This window comes from Delphinapterus leucas, chromosome 6, assembly GCF_059928025.1.
Source record: "Delphinapterus leucas isolate spDelLeu-1000000601 "Yukka" chromosome 6, BTC_Dleu_Yukka2, whole genome shotgun sequence".
Taxonomy (NCBI): Eukaryota; Metazoa; Chordata; class Mammalia; order Artiodactyla; family Monodontidae; genus Delphinapterus; species Delphinapterus leucas.
Window position 1 is genome coordinate 60641051 of NC_143134.1, and position 21269 is coordinate 60662319.

Below are 21269 nucleotides of genomic sequence, written 5' to 3' on the forward strand. Positions count from 1 at the left end.
TTAAGACTCTGGCCAGTTGTTTATAATTTAGGGCTTAAATAGGCTTTGATGGCTTAGGTAGAGAATTTAACATATTTGTGTGCATATACATATGAATGTACATAGAGATATATGCATGTGTATATATATATATACACACACACACACAACGCATGCATAGAGATATATATTGGTATAGATATATATCAATCGTTGTTTTTATGGAAAATACGTTTTGATTTCCAACCCAGTACATCATAAACAAATTTATAAGATTATAACCCACTTGTGACTTTGTATGGTTTTTAATCTCCCATATTTTGCACCAAATCTCTCATTTGATTAGCAGAAATCTCTGAGGCCTGTCATGAGATAAGGGATTTTGAGGCTCTGTGTGGTTTCCTGAACAAAGCAGTGAGGGAGATTTAGCAGCTTTTTGCTGTGTCATAGTTTTCATATCTTAGTGAGAACAAATGGATTAGATTCTTTTTAAAATGTCTTCTGTGTCAGGTCTGGTACCCACGGAAAGTCTGTCTTTGTATCTTAAATAACAACCGTGTTAATTGATCTCCCCTTTTACAGAGAAGGAAAACGAGGTGGGAAAATGTTAAATCAGTTGCCCAAAGTTATTCAAAGTGCTGACTGTGACTCCATGGTGCTAAAAGTTGGCCGATCTGTGCTCCTACAGGCTGTTGTATTGTGTCTCTTAGCCATGGGTTGATTGGGGGAATGTAGGCAGACCCCTCCCTTTTTTTTTTTTTTTTTGTGGTACGCGGGCCTCTCACTGTTGTGGCCTCTCCCGTTGTGGAGCACAGGCTCTGGACGCGCAGGCTCAGTGGCCATGGCTCACGGGCCCAGCCGCTCCGCGGCATGTGGGGTCCTCCCGGACCAGGGCACGAACCCGTGTCCCCTGCATCGGCAGGCGGACTCTCAACCACTGCGCCACCAGGGAAGCCCCCTCCCTTTTTAAATAAAGTCTCAGTGCCCTCTGCATATGAAAAATGCTTATAGGTTTTTTGACCTCATGCTCAGAGATCTTCCTATAGTTTTGACTTGTTTTCTACTTTTCAACACAAAATTTACACTTATATCTTTGGAAAGACAGAAAGGGCAGGACTGCATCTATAGGCAGATTATACGAACAAAAGTTTGACATGAATTTCATGCATAGCTTGTTTTTCTTTTGATAGTTCATCAGTTCACAGGTGTGGAAAGTCTTTTTTTAAAAAATTTATTTATTTTAGGTTGCCTTGGGTCTTTGTTGCTGCACGAGGCTTTCTCTTAGTTGCCCCGAGCAGGGGCTACTCTTTGGTGCGGTGCGTGGGCTTCTCATTGCAGTGGCTTCTCTTGTTGCGGAGCACGGGCTCTAGGCACGTGGGCTCAGTAGTTGTGGCTCACGGGCTCTAGAGCGCAGGCTCAGTAGTTGTGGTACACGGGCTTTGTTGCTCCGTGGCCTGTGGGATCTTCCCGGACCAGGGCTTGAACCTATGCCCCTTGCATTGGCAGGCAGATTCTTAACCACTGCGCTACCAGGGAATACCCGGTGTGGAAAGTCTTTAGTGACCATTCAAGTGGTATGAATGGATTTCTTTGGTGATCGTTTTAGATTAGTGGGTTATAGAATATCTTATTTCAGGCCATTACAGGTGACTGTATTTTAGAAACCAGGGAAGTGTGGGACCCAGACTTGACTTTTTCTTGTGGTTTGCGGCTGTAGTCATTATCTTCTTAGCTTACTGGGTGGGTCAGAATTTGAGCCTTGCCATGAGCTAGCAAACTGGGCCTTAATATACAGCATTATGTGCCATCACCCATCTTTAATATTAGCTATTTTTAAAGGCAATATCATCCCTGTATAACAAAACCATTTTATGTGCCCACTTGGTACCACAGGCTGAATATGAATATATACAGTACACCACTATGAAAACAGCCACACATTGAAGAGCTAAAGAAAATTAAACTTTGGTGCTTAATTACCTGAGTATTTGTATGTTTCCCCTTGTGTTTTGCTTGTCTCCTCTAATAGATGTTTGTGGGGGAAGCCGTAATATTTGCTGATAGCTGCTTGCTTGTGAATGAGGACTCCATGATATTCATGGGTACTTTCCGTGATCTACATAAGCGACATAAAATGCCAAGTATTGATATTATGTTTGGCACAAGGGTGCTAACAGATATAGAATAAATACAAATGTCATTCATTCAACCAAAACTTATTGAGCTTCTCTGGGCTAAGAGAGTCCCTGTCCTTAAAAAGCTTGTAAGCTACTCACAGCAACTGAAAAGTAGACCATTCATCATACTATGATGAGTTTTTTTTTTTTTTGCGGTACGCGGGCCTCTCACTGTTGTGGCCTCTCCCGTTGCGGAGCACAGGCTTCGGACGCGCAGGCTCAGCGGCCATGGCTCACGGGCCCAGCCGCTCCGCGGCATGTGCGATCTTCCTGGACTGGGGCATGAACCCGTGTCTCGTGCATCGGCAGGCGGACTCTCAACCACTGCGCCACCAGGGAAGCCCACTATGATGAGTTTTAAATTCTGACCATGGCACCCAGAGGAAAGACACATTATCTAGCCTGGAAAACTTTTGGGTAGCCTTAATTTTTCTTTCCCTCATGGATCATGAGACAAATGAAAGGAAAGCTTGTTTTCACCATTGCTTTTTAGAAATTTCTTTTTTTGCTCATCTTTGTTTTAGGTGGTGTTTTAAAAGAAATGATAAACAGTTACCCCCATTCAGTGTTATGCTGAAAACCTCCATTTGCTCTGCATCCTGAAAAGGGTCTGCATCCCTCCTTTGAGGGACTAAGGAAAGTGGCGAAGTGCCACTGAGTGGCCTCTGGCTGTGACTGCCGGAAACTTGAACTGCTGAGTAGCAGGAGTGCAGTGGTCTGTCTAATGGGAAGTTCTTGGCCCCAATCACTTAACTCTTCTAACAACATCAGCACCACATTTATGTCATGTTCCAGTTTAAAAAGTGATTTAACAAAATGGAATGCATTGCTTCCGCAGAGCATCCCTGTGAGGTAGACAGGACAAATGTATTGTTAGCCCTCTTCTGGCTTTTGTGTGTGTGCTGCTTCCCCCTCCTTTTTTTTTTTTTTTAATAAATTTATTTATTTATTTATGGCTGCGTTGGGTCTTCGTTGCTGTGCACAGGCTTTCTCTAGTTGTGGTGAATGGGGGCTACTCTTCGCTGAAGTGTGTGGGCTTCTCATTGCGGTGGCTTCTTTTGCTGTGGAGCACGGGCTCTAGGCACACGGGCTACAGTAGCTGTGGCACACAGGCTCTGTAGTTGTGGCACACGGGCTTAGTTGCTCCGCGGCATGCGGGATCTTCCCGGACCACGGCTCGAACCCATGTCCCCTGCATTAGCAGGTGGATTCTTAACCACTGTGCCACCAGGGAAGTCCCCCGTTTTTGTTGCTTTTGTTTTTATCGTTGTAAAATACATGTAACATAAACTTTTAACCGTCATAACCACCACTGTAGTAGTATTAATAAATACATTCATAATGTGGTGCAACCATCACCACCATTCACCTCTGTAAGTCTTTTCATGTTGTAAAACGGAAGCTCTACACACGTTAAACAGTAGCCTCCCTGCTTCCTACTCACCCCACCCCCAGCCCCTGGCAGAGGTGAGTGATTGGTCCATAGTCACACTGCTTGCACAGCTAGGGTAGAATCCAGCGTTCTGCCTGTGTTGCAGCATGCTTTCTCCTAATTCGCACTACAGTAGGGAACTGAAGAAGGATAGTTAAAAGATTAGGTAGAAGTTTTCCACTAGAAATAATAGAACCTTCCAGTAGGGAAGGGATTTTCTTTTAAATTTAAAAAAATGAGTAAACCCCCCCCCCCGCCCCCGGCAAAATGAAACAGGTGCCGTGTATATCTCTTGCCAACTAACATTCTATTGTTACTTGTTTTAAATAACATGGAGTACAGTTTGCTTTGCCTAAGGAAAGAAGCTGAAAAGACGCAGGCTCTGGTGTTAGTTTCCAACTCTGTCAGTGATTTGCTGTGGCTCTGGGCAAGAAAAACAGCATCTATTGGGGTACTTTCTTTTTTCTAAAAAGACAGTAAGTTCCACCCTCCATTTTCTTAGTGAGTAGGGTCTGGGCATGCTTTCTCTTTTATCCAGAAATGAACTTTTATTCTTTTCACGTGTCCTCACTTTGCCCTGGAACTCTCATCTCCCTTGAGGATGGGAAAAAAAACATTAAGTTGTCAATTAAAGATGACATCATCTGTTCAAAATTCAGACAGCCTATTTCGGAGGGACTCAGATTTTCTTGGGGGAGTAGGAGAGGTAAATGCCCAGGCAAGTAAAAACTTAAACTCTGCATCGGGCTGACATCTCCCTTCTCAAACGTTCCTCCTCCCTCTCCTCCTTCCCAGATGGCCTCTGGGGGCAGGAGGAAGTGACACAGGGATGGAGCCCTGGTCTGGGTGTTGCTCTCTGGTTGAAGTCTCATCGGCTATTTTTGCAGTGAGCTCTGTCCTTGCTGCCTCTGCTCCCGAAGCACCTCTGATGGCTGGACTGTTGGTGTGCCCATGACCCCAAGGGCTTGGCATTCTCCACTGGTGTTGGCTGGTCCACAGGTGCCAGAGGCCTAGTGGCCTCTCCTATTTAATCTCTGTGTCTCTGCCCTTTGCTACAGGAGCTGTCTTTTAAAAACATCTTATTTTGCAGTAACTCCATACTTAAGAGTAAAAGTATGAGAATAATACAGAGAACTTCTCAATACCCTGAATCCCTTTTTAACATTTTGCTACATTTGTGTATTATTCTCTGTCTGTATACTCACTATTATGTATTTTTCTGAATCATTTGGGAGTAGGATACAGCTCCAGAGAAGCTGATCTAGAAGGATGAATTGGAACCTTCCAAGTGAACAAGGGAGGGAAGTGTCTGGAAATAGCTCTCATATTCTTTCTTTTTCTCTGCTTTCCTCTAACCCTTCTTTCTTCCAAGTTAAGTTTCTCCACCTCCTTGAGCTCTTCCTTTTATGGAAAAGCACAAAGAATGTAAAAACCACCCAAGTCCTTCAGATAATATGAAGGTTTATAATTTTGATCGAGGAAGCCTTTTTTAATAAGTCTAAGCATGAATTTTTTAGGGGTAGTTTATCTAGTTTATAAATTCACTAGTATCTCACCTAATAGAATAATTATATCCTGTGTTGGTGCTTGCCCTTTGGCCTTTTTCAGCTTTTTAGATCTTCCCTCTAAAGGATAGGACTAGTATGGCAAAAGAAAAAAATGTTGAAATTTCTTTCCTTTGATTCTTTTTTTAAATTTATTTATTTTTAATTAATTTATTTTTGGCTGCATTTGTTCTTCGTTGCTGCACATGGGCTTTCTCTAGTTGTGGCGAGCGCGGGCTACTCTTTGTTGCGGTGCGCGGGCTTCTCATTGCGGTGGCATCTCTTGTTGCGGAGCATGGGCTCTAGGCACACGGGCTTCAGTAGTTGTGGCCCGCAGGCTCAGTAGTTGTGGCTTGCAGGCTCAGTAGTTGTGGTGCATGGGCTCAGTAGTTGTGGCTTGCAGGCTCTAGAGCACAGGCTCAGTAGTTGCGGTGCACGGGCTTAGTTGCTCTGTGGCATGTGGGATCTTCCCGGACCAGGGCTCGAACCCGTGTCCCCTGTGTTGGCAGGCGGATTCTTAACCACTGCGCCACCGGGAAGCCCCTTTCCTTTGATTCTGATAGCATAGCAGGCGAGGGGGTGAAGTTGCCAGTAACATGTATTTGGGGAGTGCCTGGTAATTTCTGGGCTGTTCTGCTCTCCCAGCAGTAGGAGTAGCACCTCCCTTTTTCCTCTGATCGCTGGCCATGAGAATGGCTATTTGAAAACATCATCCATGGGACAGAATTTGGTCTGATGAGCAGTTTTCTTTGGTAAGAAAGACAGGTTGGTCATATGGGCAATAATATGAAGCAGTAGGTTTCCTGGAAATCTGTCGGTGGTGCCGCTGGAGTCCTGTGTCATAGCTCCAGTGGGCGCCATTCCAACTGTAGGTTTCATAATGGTGCCTCCTGGAGCACACCCACTGGTCTTTCTTCATGCATTTCTCTCGTCCCCTAAAGAGAGATTTTAACTTTGATGAAAAAGCCTCAAAGATATTAAGTGTCTTTTTATTAATTTTTGAAATTTTATTTTTTTCTTTTTAAATGGGTTAGCTTGTATTTCATCATGCAGGAACATAGCTCATTGTATCAGATTTATTGGGGGAAATTAAATTTGAATTGATTCTGCTAACTATGATTTGAATGAGAGAAAAAGTATAAAAAATGAAGCTGTAAGCTTTTCATCTGAGAATAGTTCTACCTAGTGATTAAAAATTAGAGCGGTATGAAACTCGATAATAAAAAGGCAAGTAACCCAATTAAAAAATGGCCAAAGAACCTGAACAGGCATTTTTCCAAAGAAGACATACAAATGGTTAATATGTAGCTAAGCAGATACTCAGTACCAGTCATTAGACAAATGCAAATCAAAACCACAATAAGATACCATCACACCCCCGAAGATGGACAGTAACACGTGTTGTCCGAGATGTGGAGAAACTGAAACTTTCATACATTACTGGTGGGAATGTAAAATCACACAGTCACTTTGGAAAATGGTCTGGCAGCTCTTCAAAATGTCAAACATAGAGTTACCATAGGATTCGGCAATTCCACTCCTAGTTATATACCAAGAGAAATGAAGTAAATGTCCACACAAGAACTTGTACATGAATATTAATAGCAGCATTATTCATAATAGCCAAAAAGTGGAAATAACCCATATACCCATAAACTAATGAAATGACAAATGAAGTGTGTTATATCTATGCAATGGATTATTATTTGGCAGTAAAAAGGAATGAAGTATTGATACATGCAACAGCTCAAATGACTCTTGAAAACATTATGCTAAGTGAAAAAAACCAGTCACGAAAGACCACATATTATATAATTTCATTAATATAAAACATCAAGAATAGGCAAATCTGTACATACAGGAAGTAAATTAGTGGTTTCTTAGGGCTAGAGGTGGAGGGACACGCGAAGCAATTGCTGGTGGATGGATATAGAGTATCTTTTGGGTGACAAGATGTAAAATTAGATTGTGGTGAAAGTGACATACTATCTATGAATATTAAAAAACATTGTATAATTTAAGTGAGTGAATTGTATGGTCTGTGAATAATGTATCAGTAAAGCTGTTTAAAAACGTACAGAAATTGAAGAAGTGAAATCAGGGCAAAATAAGGACACATTTTCTAGCATACCTATACCTGTAAATGAAATACGAGGTACTGTTTTTCTTAGCCTCTATAAACCCAATAACAATAGTTTTCTCTAGCTAAAAATACATTTTTTTCCTGACATTTGAGTTTAACGTCTAGGTTATGCTCAGAAGTGGAACAGACAAGTCATTTTTTTCAGTTAAAATTTTACTAACTGTGCTTGCTTTGGTGGTACACATTCTAAAACTAAAGCAATATAAGGAACATCTAGCATGGCGTCTTTGCAAGGGTACACGTACCTCAGTGCAGTGTTTTATGTATATTTCCTTCCTTTATTGAAGGAAGTAAGAGAAGACCTGAATAAATGTGTATAGATGTGGAAAATATAATATTGTAAAGTTTACAGTTCTCTGCAAAATCTCTGAAAATGTAATGAAGTCCCACTCAAAACCTCAGCAGGACTTTTCTTGGAACTTTACAATAACTGATTCTAAAACTTGTAAATAAGAATGAAGTTGCAATAGCAGTCCCAGACACCCCCCCTCCCCCAAAGAGCATTTAATAAAGTAGAGGGCTTGCCCATTGTCATATAGGATCTAATAAAGCCAGGCTAATGAAAGTTGTGTGAATGGTGCAGACAGAGGCAAATAAGTGAATGGATCCGAAGAGTGCCTGAAACTGCCCTGTACATGTATGGAAACCTGCCCTGGGTTAGAGATAACAGCATCATTCATTATGTTGGAGTGTGATAATTTTAGCGTGAACGCATGTCAAACATTTACTTATCAATGAGGAAATCATCAAGATGGTGAAACTGTTCCAAGAGCATTTGGGGAATTGAAGAAAAAATGTTCGAATAAGATTTGTTATATACAAAACTGGTTAATCTCCTACAAGGCAATAAAACCATAACCGTACCAAATTATTTGCATATGTACTAGACCAAAAAAATCTGCAAGTTAACATATTATTTTATAGAATATAGACCTTAATCAATAGAAAATAGCAAGTCAAACAAGGATATATCCCTTATAGAATGAAATATTCCTTGGGTGGGCCTGTTAGACAATGCTCCAAGATGGCATTGAGTGGGCATGCAATCTTTTTTTTTTAATCTTATTTCAAAGCTACTGAGTAGCTGAAGGATGAGTTATTCATTGCTGTTGAGATAATTGCCTATCCATAGGGGAAACAATTAAATTTAGATCACACTGTACACAAAAGTGGATTCTAGATATACTTGTGTGTTAAATTATTTTCTCTATGTATTTAAGCATTTCTCATAAAAAAGGGGAAAATAGGTTCTTGATAAAATACTAGATAGTAGTTTACTATCTAGTAAGTGAATGAATTAGGTCTATAAAAAAAACTGAATAAAAAAATCAGTTTGTAGCATGATGTACTTATTGTGATACTAATTTGAATTTTAAAATACTGTAGAATTTCTGGGACTTAATGTACATGTATATAAAAGCATAAAAAACTAAACTTTTGTACCCCAGAAAAATGAAAAAATATCTAGTATTGTTTTATTAATAATTACTAAGTTCTGCTAAATTTAAGTGTTTTCTGCCTGGTAAAGATGCTATAATTGTAGCTTTGAAACATGCAACAGTTACCTGACACAACAGACTTGGTTTTAGCAGAACTTAATTAATTTACTGTTTTATATATATGGTATGTCAAATCATTGGGGTAAAGATACAGGTTTTTAAAAATTATCTTGGGAAAAATAGCAAAAGATTAAGAAAAATGCACAGCACTATCTTGTACCATATACTCAAATTATAAATGGATCAACACATTAAATATTAAAAAAAATAAGCATCATGGTAAAATTATGTTATATAATCTTTGTGGAGGGGAGGTTTTCCTAAGTGTGCCCTCAAAATCAGAAATATTAAAGGGAAATGATTAATTTTGATTATATAAAAATTTCAATATTGGGGAGAATTTTAAAATTAAATATAAGGCAAATGAGAAATGGGGACATTTTTATATACATTTCAGAGAACATATTTTTCTAGCCCTTATAAATGAATCTATAAGGGAACAGATAGGCAAGAATGGTCCGAAAGGCTAGACAGCCCTTTGAATCTATCTTATTCCTCTTTCCCTGCTTGTAAACTGAGATGTCAGTCAGTACCCTGGAGTCTGGTTTACCTAAGTGCTTAGGGCTTCCTCCATTCTCCTGGTAAGAAGTTCTTGTGATAGAAAATAACATGCCTTCAAGCTACATTTCCACTTAACCGTGGCGTTTTCTTTTCTCCCATCACCCACAACCAACCACCCTTGTGAAAAGAACCTTGATTTTCCTCTAACCTGGTATATGAAATTTAGGAAACTTGACATGTTCAAGAAAAGATGAATGTTGAATATAAAATATTACTGGGTATTGGGAAGTCTGAAGGTAGAATATAATCATACTCCACTTAATGTACAATAAGGGCATTGACATCTTAGAATTTTTAAAAAAAGAAGCTTTCCTAAAGGGATGGTCAATAACCCTTTCCTCTCTTCTCTATGGCTGTGGACAGTTAAGGTGAATCGTCAATGGAAGGTTGACAATTCTGTTATATACAGGGCAGGGCTTATTCTTAAGCTCTATGGAAGTTTCCTTCTCTGCAGTAGGCTTGCCTCTGCTTGTGTCTCTGCGGTAGATCTAGGTCAAAATGTGACCTAAGATTCTGCAAACCAGATTGGTCTCTAGCTCCTGTATGTTACCTCAGCATTCTGTGGTATAAATATATAATGGGAAACAAGGCAGTTTTTAAAACATGAGATATTTTACAAAATACTTGCCCTTTCACTCCAGAATTTATCCTTAGGAAATAATCAGGCAAGTGAGTAAAGGGGCTTATTGCAGTATTGTTTGTATTGATAATTGCCAAACACTGGGAGCAATTAGCATGCCTCAAAATGAGGGATAGGTAACAAATTATGTTACCTCTATTCAGTAGACTGCTATGTGGACACTAGCTATGATAGAGCAACTCTGTATTTGTTGAGAAGAAAAGATTCAGGATAAAGTAAGCATATAATAAAGGAAACCAGAATATGTTATCCCAAAATACGTATGCCTCTTTGACATAAAAATCATTTTGAGCTGAAGGCAATCAAGAAGCAGTAAACACTGAAAAAGTTCCCTCTTTCTGCCTAAAGGTGGGACATAAATTCTGTTTTTACTGGAGACAGACTCGTACAGCTCAGAGTCTGCAGACAAATCTTGTTAAATTAACCCTTATTTATTCCAAGTTATTCCTTCACCATTTACCCCTAGGCCTTCACCATTTGTTTTTCCAATTCTTGACAAATGTATTGTTTCTTTGTCAGAAAGGTATAAAAGATTTCTGCTCTGCTCACTTCTTTGGGTCTTTATTGTCCTATGAAGGCTCTCACGTACACGTAACCATTCAATTAACTTTGTGTGCTTTTCTCTTGTTCATCTGTCTTTGTCAGTTTAATTTCCAGACCCAGCCAGGGACCCTAAGAGGGTTGACAAAAACTTTTTCCTCCCCTACGGTAATATTCCATTTCAATTAAGAAAAATATAGACAGATAGATAGATAGATTTACTTGGGAAAAGATTTGGAAGGATATATACAAGCTACAATGTTATCTTTGGGTGGAGAGTTTTGAGGAGTGATTTCATTAATTTCTTTTTTGTGTACTGGAATATAAAGAAAAATAAGTTTATTTTATTGGGGCTGTATTTCAGGAATATTCACCATGTAACTGAGTGGATTCTGCTATTTGATTTTCAAAACTGATAAGAAATGGAAGTGAGATAATATAAATAATTGAAGGACTTGTGTTGTATTCTTTAATCTATGTAGACTTTTCCTGTAAGACAAAGAAGTAACAACCTCACTGCCTTTTTATTAACAGGCCTTCTCGTGTAGATATGGCAACAAGCAGCCAACACTTCTCATCGTTTGATACAAAACAGGCATCCGGACAGCACCGAACATCTAATGTGAAAAGGTCAGGAAAGGGGGGGGTGCGGGTGTTCCTGGGGGACTGGGGAGAGGAGTCCAACCCTTGGGTAAATTGCAGTGTTGATGTTAGATAGGGCTTTGTGTTTTACTAATGTGTAGGGTGGAGAGAGGCCTGGGCAGGTATAAGTGCCCATTTTACAAATTAGGGAAGGAGTCTCGGAGCTCCTAAGGGATTTAGTGAGTAGGTCACCCTGTTGCATAAAAGCAGAAACAAAACCAAATTCAACTCCTGGGGTACAACTCCCTCTTGAGCCTTTTTTTATCTTTTAAAATTTTAACCATTTATTTTATTATGAAATAATGTAACCATATTGCCAAGCATCGGGGAAGATGGAGGAAAGAAGAATTATGAGCACTGTTAGAATTTTGGTATATTTCATTCCAGTCTTTTCTCTAGGCATGTGCTCCTTGATATAGATGTAGCCATACCTTTTTCATTGAACATTGTATTGTGATTATTTTTCTAATTGTATTCATCTTGTAACTTTGGCCTAAAAGTGCATTTAAGAAGCGCTTGTCGTAGAAAATTCAGGAAATATACAAAAGCACAAAGGAGAGATAAAATATGTATTACCATCACCATAACTGTTTTTTGGGTGTGTATTCTTTCTTTTTCTCTTCATATATAGGGATATTAATTTTTTTTCTAAATTGGGATCATATTAATTTTACTCTTTGGTAACCCACTTCAAAGCATAATACATCGTGACATTTTTCCTTTCCACTGAATGTGTTTTATAATATCATATTTGATTGCTAAGTACTGTTCCTTTACGCCCATTTTAGAATTATTTTAGCCAGTTGTCACTTTTTGAATATGTAAGTTGTTCCTTTCTCGGTTATTAAGGCAACTTTGTTAAAGCTTTATTTTATACCATGAAAAAGTGCTTTCCATTTATCCTTACGGGTTTATTAAACTTTATACAGCACGTCTTCGGCATTTTAGATTTTGCATTTGAAATTTCAGCTACTTTTGAGTATGTTCACAATACTCATGGGCTTGGCGGTTTGTCTTAGGACTCAACCCTCACAATATAAGGAAGCGGTGCAATATTTATAAGGATTGAGGAATGGAGATGAAGTTGAAAATAACTTCTCAGGATCTGAAGGCGTTTATTTTCCACATTACTTTTTAATTTCATATGTCTCTGCTCATGGAAATCTGAGCTATCTTCAGAAATATGTATTCCTCCCTCATAGTTGTCCTCTAACTGATCTGATAGTTTCCTAGGTAACCACTGCATCAACATTTATATAATGCTGAGTTTGAAAGCTGGGATAAAATAAATTTAAAAAATATTACTGAAAGCAGTGATAAATTAAGGGCATAGCATTCAGAGAGAGCTCTGGGCTGTATCGGTAGACTGGGAATTTTCAGCATATGTGTAGTTTTGAAGGCATGAACTGTACGTGCTCTTTCCAAGAGAGAGCAAAACAAATGAGAAGAGAGTGAAGGAAGGAAGCCCCATGAACACAGACATTGAAGGAGCAGCTAATGGAATGATTTCATGCAGAGCTATGGAGGTTTGAGGGACAGGACGATTAAATGAGATGGTAGCTGCAAGGTGGGCAAGGGGTTGGGGAGGGGTGAGTTCTGGAATGAGGTCAGCAGAGCCAGGTGTTGCAAAGAGGTCTACGTGGATAAAGGCTGGAAAGCGTCCTTTGTATTTTGTAGTTAGGTCATCATAGACGTTTAGCTTAGAGGGTTCCTTGCCAGGCTGCAGTGGAAGATGAATGGGAGGAGGGGAAGTAGGGAAAGTGAGAGTCAACTCTTTTTTGAAGCTTTTGCCTATGAAGAGAAGGAGTGGGAGAAGTTCAGGAGAGAAAACAAAATCGAAAGTTATCTTTTTGGCTGGTTTACTTTAAGTAGAAATGAGTGAGATTTGTGCGTTTTCTGAGTTGGAAAGAGGGCAGAGAGGAAAAGGTTTAAAGACATATAAAGGAAGAAACAGGAGGGAAACGTAAGAAGTATAGTATTAGCATTTGTAGGTTTCGTTTTAAAATTAAATTATTAAAATTAAGATTTTTCTTTAAAAAAATGAAACAATAAAAATTCCTACTCTGCCTTTCAATCAACAGGTCTTCTAACGCATTTGTGAAAAGAAGCACTTGTAAATTTATTGTGAAGCAGCCCAGAAGGACATCTGCAAAGTTGAGCAATGCTTCAGACTTGAGCAAGTCTGTGGGTAGTTAGACCGCATAGAGCATAACGGCACCCTAGCTAATGTATACTCCCCATGTGACTGCTCCACTGACACCCGGTGTATTGCTCCTCCACACAAAGCTGTGAGGCAGGCAAGGAGGGAGTTTAGTCACTATTTCACAAACGAGCAATCCTGGATGGCAGGTGACGTACCCAAGGTGCCTCAGCCAGGCAGTGGTTGATTTGCATCTTGACGCTCCATCTCCTGATTTCCTGGCCAGAGCATCTTTAATGATGAACCCATTTGCTTCCCTGGTTGTAATCCCTCTCATCTGTTTAGTCTTACAAAGTGCTTTGACAACCATGGGTTCTTTTTTTTTTTGCGGTACGCGGGCCTCTCACTGCTGTGGCCTCTCCCGTTGCGGAGCACAGGCTCCGGACGCGCAGGCTCAGCGGCCATGGCTCACGGGCCCAGCCGCTCCGCGGCATGTGGGATCTTCCTGGACCGGGCGGACTCTCAACCACTGCGCCGCCAGGGAAGCCCCATGGTTTCTTTTGATTATACTTCAACTTGAAAGAGCCAGGAAAGAATCTTTCCATGTAAGGATCCTGATGTCGAGAGCAGTACATGGCTAACTGAAATGCCTTGCAAAACTCTGAAATATTTTGAGTTTGAGTTATCGCCCGTGTCCTTCCAGGGCACCAGTGACAAAGTTGCAGACATTTGTTAAGTTCTGTGTTCGTCACTTCATATCTGTTGACGCCCAGAAGCAGTTGTGTTAAAGTCACTTTTGGAAAAAGGAAGAAAGACTTTCCACCCTGGCCCCGAGCCTTCCCATCATTTCCTCCTCTTACCGTATCTTTTTGAGTTGAGAGACATGTTGTTTGGCCTTCCGTGGGAAATGGAATGACGACAAGGTTGCCCACTTTTAAATCTCTAAGACAAAGTATATTTTGTCTTCTTGATCTACTTGAGAAACTTGTCGAAAGCAGGAAGAACAGAGGTATAGCATCTCAGGATTAAAGGAATGGAGAGCAAACCATTTACAGACTTTTTTTTTTTTTTGTGGTACGCTGGCCTCTCACTGCTGTGGCCTCTCCCATTGCAGAGCACAGGCTCCAGACGCGCAGGCTCAGTGGCCATGGCTCACGGGCCCAGCCGCTCCGTGGCATGTGGGATCTTCCCAGACCGGGGCACGAACCCGCATCCCCTGCATCGGCAGGCGGACTCTCAACCACTGCGCCACCAGGGAAACCCATTTACAGACATTTTAATACTTCACTTATCAAGCCTAGACCATAGCTCAGCATGGGCACAGACCATTGGTAGCTTTAATTATTACCTGACGAAAGCTGGCATATACGAATCCCAGAGTTATGCAGGGAGTTCTGGTCACCCAGAAGCCTGAGTTCTAAAGACTGTTTAGTAGGATGAGATTTTCAAATGGCTAAATCATTAAGGTTATGGGCAAAATTTGACTAGAGGCTTGTGAGAGAAAGGAGGGACCCTCTCTTGGATTGTTTAGTCAAGAATGCAGCATAGAGGGAGTTGCTGTTTAAAGGGTATAGGGTTTCAGTTTTGCAGGATGAAAACGTTCTGGGGGTTAGTTGCACAACAATGTACATATACTTAACACTACTAAACTGTACACTTAAAAATGGTTAAGATGGTAAATTTTTAATTATGTGTGTGCTACCACAGTGAAAGAAAAAAGGAATGCAGGATAGTTAACCCAGACATTATTATATAGAGTTCATCCTAGTTTTCTTTGACCTCCTTTTTGTCTTAGGTACTAGGTACATTTCCCGTGCTATTAAGACATGTGTATCATCTCGTCTTGGAAAAATCCTTCCTAGCTTAAGAAGGAAACCTCTGGACTGAGTTCAGGAAAGCTGAGACAGGGCTTTTGTGTGCATCTCACCTTCTTGCTGTACTTTCTTGCTTCTTTCTGACTCACTAGGCATTACCCTAAGGAGCTTCTGCTTCGTTGTTTAATAGTTGACCAGCACATTCACTAGTAAGAAAAACCAGAGTGGGTTAGCAATCTTTGCTAAAAAGAAGCCACTTCAAAATAAGTTTTATTAGAGATGATTGGGCAAGGCTAAATTATTACCATACCAATGGGCTATTAAAGAGCAGCTTATTATAATTGTATTTATTAATAAATCAGGATAGGAGGAAAAGGCAATAAACACAGGTAATTTAAAGGAATTTGATGTATCATGTTCTGGTTTTGTAGACTAAGTGCTTTTTAGGAACAATTGATTAAAAACTCCACTCTTGGGCTTCCCTGGTGGCGCAGTGGTTAAGAATCCGCCTACCAATGCAGGGGACACGGGTTCGAGCCCTGGTCCGGGAATATCCCACATGCCGTGGAGCAACTAAGCCCGTGTGCCACAACTGCTGAGCCTGTGCTCTAGAGCCCATGAGCCTCAACTACTGAAGCCCGCACGCCACAACTACTGAAGCCCGCACCCCTAGAGCCCGTGCTCCGCAACAAGAGAAGCCACCACAATGAGAAGCCCACGCACTGCAATGAAGAGTAGCCCGCGCTCGCCACAACTAGAGAAAGCCCGCGCACAGCAACGAAGACCCAACTCAGCCAAAGATAAATACATAAATAAATTCATAAAAAAAAAAACTAAAACAAAAAACTCCACCCTTGCTGTTAGTTAACAGATCTACTGAAATAGACATGACATGAAGCACTGTGGCACATAGGGGTGGCTCCTGATCAGAGCTCTGCTATCCTGTTTGGTTCTGAATGATGAGCATGTGATTCAGGAGGAAAGACCAGGCACGTTTATTCTTTTAAAAAATAATAGTATTTCCCTATTCCTTTAAATGCATTATTTAGGAGCATTTTGACCTTATATCTTCTTTGTTGCTCTTCCTAACAGCAATGTTAATACCTGTTGAGTAGATACTGTCATATCCTCATATCCCTTTTCTAGATGAGGGAACAGAGTTGGAGAGATTAAGTGACTCGCCTAAAAGTCTACACAGCCTACCATAGATTGTGAACTTATTGGGTCTCTTCTCTCCCTCGGGTAGCTAATGAGTTGTACTGGGGGTCTCTGTTGTCTGGTTGTCCAGCCGTGCATGCTCCTTGAACCTCTGGGCTCCACACAGCTGAATCAATAGGCTTGACGCATGTTGGCCTGGAGTTCTTGAGTACAGATGCGATCTTGGATTTGCCTGGGAAAGAACCCTGAGTACTCCCACACACGCTGGTAAAGGTCTCTGAAGAGTAAACCCTGACCCTGCTACCATTCTGTGCCTATAAATCTTGTGTTTAGTTCTTTCTTTGAAAGAACTGTCTCTTTTTTGGCCTAAGTCTGGAGCCAGCTGAGATATCGGTAAAGGGGTCAGATCAATAGAGATCAGACTCTCAGCTTTATTATTCTTAAAGACTGTATTGGAGGATGTGGATTAGATGCCTGGAGAAATGGGCTTTTGACACACCTCTGAATGAACTTCAGGTGCTATACTGCAAGCTTCCCTGGTGAGGATGGTGAGGGTTGTGGGGTAGAACCTGCCCTTCTTAGCTCACCGCACTGGGGAGAGTATAGATTATAATGTACCCACTTTCCCTATAGGAAGGGGGCCAGGTCACTTATGCCCAATCAGGTAACTCCTCTCCTAGAAGAGGAATGCAGAGGTGCGAGTGTTATGCAGAGGAGTGTTATCCAGCCAAGGCCCGCCTCAGGGAAATCTGAGGCGTGGGAGGAACTATTCCTGCCTCACAGCTGTTAACTTTCTAACTCATCTGTGAATTTCCTAGGTAGCTCCATCAACATTCATAATGCTTACCTATTACTATTGAGCCTTTATTACATAGAAGTGGATTTAAAATAAGTTCGTGTTAGAGATGCGTTTGGACGATTTAAAAGTGTTAACTATTCGATTGGGTGTGCATTTATTTTAAATAATCGATTTATCAAGTAAAAGAGGCAAGGAACTTAGAAGTACAGCATTATTATATATTGGTTTTTTAGACTTCTATTCATTTTAACACAAATCATAAAAATCCCCTCTCTGCCTTTAAGCAACAGTTCTCATGAAGCAGATAGGGTTAATATTGGGTCATTAGATTATGTGCAAAGTGTGGAGAAACTTTGCCAGGTCATAAAGTATGAGTGTGTATGTGGTTCTTATCAGGCAAGGTTGGGCAGTTTGACACTCTTACATAATTATACTAATGCCTCAGTATATATAAGTGCTTATATTTTTATTTCCACGAGCATACCTGATTTTTATAACTACCTTATAAAGTAGTAACAGCAGACTTGACTATCCCCATCATACAGATAAGGAAACGGAAACTTAGGGAGGTAAGGTGGGCTGTTCAAGGTTTCAGAGCTGGGAATTGGTGGAGATGAGACTTTTTTCTTTATAACACTACTTTTATGTTTTAAAATCTTTATAAATCAAAATTTCATCATAAAAGTGACATGAACAGAGTTTAAATAATATAGAAAGAGGAGAAAAAAAGTCACCAGTTACCTCTCTACCCAACATAGCATCAGTATAAATTGTGAGTTCTCAGAGGACAGAAACAACATCTCCAGGTAAATAACTGAAAATGGCATTGCGAGTCTGAGCTCTGGTTGTCTAGGACCACAGTTTTACTGGAATTAGTACATAATAAGAAATTTTTGGTGGAGGGTCTTGAAGCAAAGGGGCTCCTGGGCTCTTGAATGCAGTAGAAACTTTTTTTTTGATGCACTTAGCAAAGAACCCAGAATTCCTGTCTGCCTGCCGCTGGCCTGATCCCTAATGGCCCTCTTCCCCCTCCGCTGCTGCCCCCATCCTCAAATCTTCATAAATAATACAATTCTGACATGTTGATTATCTTATAGGGAATATAACCTTTATGTTCCAAAGGGCTAAGTTTTCACTTGTGTTTGCCCTTATAGCCAGTAAGGTTTTTTTTGTTTTGTTTTGTTTTGTTTTTTGTTTTTTTTTGCGTTACGCAGGCCTCTTACTGTATTGGCCTCTCCCGTTGCGGAGCACAGGCTCCGGACGCGCAGGCTCGGCGGCCATGGCTCACGGGCCCAGCCGCTCCGCGGCATGTGGGGATCTTCCCGGACCGGGGCACGAACCTGCGTCCCCTGCATCGGCAGGCGGGCTCTCAACCACTGCGCCACCAGGGAAGCCCCCTTGGCTGTTTTTAAATAGTCGGATTCATCACTCTAGGCTGGTTGGACCGGTGTTGTGAGGCTGAGCAGAAGGGTTTATGTAGTAAGTGTGGCTGCCATTTCAGGTCCTAGATTGAAGGGGGCAGTGTGGTTGAACCTCTGTTTTAGGCAGAATAGACTGAGGGTGGTGTCCAGAAAAATTAGCATTATCTGGGAGCTTGCTGAGCCCACCCCAGGGCTACTGAGTCAGAAACTCTGGTGGTGTGGCCTAGTGGTATTGTTTTAACAAGCCCTCTGGTGAGTTGAATGCACGCTAAAGTTTGAGAGCCACCTAAGCACAGCTGGTACTACGAAGGCATTCTTGGAGACTGTTTCTGAATTCAGGCTTGAAGTGGTGATAGTCTCAGTTAATGTGGCGGCAGCGGGAATGGAGAGAACAGCTGACCCCAAGACGTGTGAGAAGTCCTAGCTGAGATTCCACTTGCTCTCTTGGTCATTCTTTGTGGAACACATGGTAGCACTGGTATTCTGGAGGGGAGGGGGGTCTTAATTTCATGTGAACAGGTTAGTAACACGCTTAGAAGGGTTGAGTTCACTGTGTTTGGAGGAGCTGAGTGCCGACTTCTGTTTCTCCATCTGAGCTGGGCTTGCAAGTGCATCCACCCAGGTGCCAGTGTGGCCAGCTGAGATGCAGAGGTGGCTGTTTCTGTGACAAGTGGACCGGTATCTGTTCTCAGCCCATTTCTTGGTAACAAAAGATGAGCTGTACTCTGAGAGAACTGGTGGGAGTGGAAATTAAGAGAACAGGTGAGAGGTAACACTGGAACACCTAATGGTTGAAGGGATGGAACTGGTGGGAGTGGAAATTAAGAGAACAGGTGAGAGGTAACACTGGAACACCTAATGGTTGAAGGGCCGGGGTGATGAGGGAGGGAGTGGGCATTGCTGAGCTAAAAATTTCCTTTTGTTCTTAGAATAGAGTCCATCTTCTCAGGTGGGAGGGAGGGAGACGCAAGAGGGAGGGGATACGGGGATATATGTATATGTATAGCTGATTCACTTTGTTATACAGCAGAAACTAACACACCATTGTAAAGCAATTATACTCCAATAAAGATGTTAAAAAACTAAATTAATTAATTAAAAAAATAAAATAGCATTGCTATTTAAAACAAAAACAACAAAACAAAACCAAGTCCATCTTCTCCGCCACCATGGTGTCTGTTCTCTGCCTGCTTTCTGTCCTCATTCCTCCCACTCTCGGCCTTGCTCTCACTGCATTCCCAGCTTAGAACCTCCCTTCTCCCCTCAACCCACGTATTCTCGTGGCGGCCTCCATTCTGCAGCACTTGGATGTCACCCTCTTCAAGAACTTTCTATGAGCATCCTCATTAATGTTGGGCCTCACCCCACCCCCTTCCCCAACCAGTTTCTTCCCCAGACCACTTATCCCAGTGTGAGATGATCTTAGTTACTGGTCTCCTTGTTTTAAGTCTGCCCTCCCTCCGCAGCTCTTCCACAGCCGGGAACCCTATAGATCTGCTCAGTGTGTATCCCCAACACCTAGAAGAGTGCTTGGTGTGTAGTTAGAACTCCATAAATATTAGCTGAGTGAATTCTAGGTAGAGATTTGATTGCGGGGGGGCAGGTAGGGGGAGGAAGTAGGGGGAGAAATGTGTCTGTAGACACCAGGCAGCAAATGACAGCTAACTTGGCAGGCAGTGGAGGTGAAACAGGATAAATCTAAGAGATGCTCAGGAACTAACACTGACAAAATTTGGAGCTGGACTGATATGGAAGGTATTAAGCAATTTACTTGTGAAAAATTTTCATGAGAGAGGTTTGTGAACTCCTAGCATTCGTATTTGACCTCTTCATTCACTAGAAACTTAAGGGCAGAGCAATTCTGTGTTAGTATTAGGGTTCTTCAGAGAAAGAAGACCAATAGGAGATATATCGGGGTGGGGGGGAGAGAGAGAGAGAGAGAGAGAGAGAGAAGAGAGAGAAGAGAGAGAGAGAGTGATTTGTCATGGGAATTGGCTCACGTGATTATCAAAGCCGAGATGTTCCATAGTCTGCTGTCTGCAAGCTGCAGAACCAGGAAAGCCAGTGGTGCAGTTCAGTTGAAGCCCGACAGCCCGGTAAGCAGAAGCACAAGAGAGGAGAAGATAGATGTCCCAGCTCAGATAGAGAAGAGATCACGCGTTCCCCCTTCCTCTGCCTTTTTGTTCTATCCTGGCCCCCAACGGATTGGCTGATGCCCACCTACATCAGGGAAGGCCATCTGCTTTACTCAGTCCACCAATTCAAAGGCTAATCTCTTCCAGAAACACCCTCACAGACACAAAAATAATGTTGTACCAGCTATGTAGACATCGCTTAGCCCATTCAAGTTGCCTTAGAAAATTAACCATCACAAAATGAGCTCTCCAGCTAACCCCTTTTCCAAGAGCTTGTCTCCTTTCTGCACCACCCTGGAGGAGAGATGCTTTCAGGTCCCAGGCATAAGGAATTCTGTTTCTGAGCATCTCGCAGAGCAGCGCTCTATCCCCCCAACGCATCCGGCCACTCAACAATACTTACGGCATTGTAGTATGTTCTAGATACAACCAAAGGCCCTGGGGGCGTAGCAGTGACTAAAACAACCTCCTTGCATTTATATCCTAGAGAGGGAAGATAGCCAAAGACAAACAGGTCCACAAATATAGGCACAAGATATTTTGGATGGTAATAAGTGGTATAGAGCAGACAAAACAATGAGAGAG

The 21269-nt window shown here is 41.5% G+C and overlaps 1 protein-coding gene across 7 annotated transcripts in view; it reads left to right on the plus strand.

The window, feature by feature from the left end:
- The window catches only part of TTC39B (tetratricopeptide repeat domain 39B), a 157316-nt gene that overhangs the window by 57061 nt on the left and 78986 nt on the right, over nt 1-21269 (plus strand). For 5 of the 7 annotated variants that reach the window (XM_089913211.1, XM_089913212.1, XM_089913209.1 and 2 more), the window contains 2 exons: nt 11110-11205; nt 13299-13370. In XM_089913211.1, coding sequence (XP_089769337.1) covers nt 11110-11205; nt 13299-13370 — 168 coding nt within the window. Of the gene's footprint in view, nt 1-1562; nt 10744-11109; nt 11206-13298; nt 13371-21269 lie in introns of those variants that run through there. The other 2 variants (XM_089913214.1, XM_089913208.1) reach the window with 2 other exon arrangements.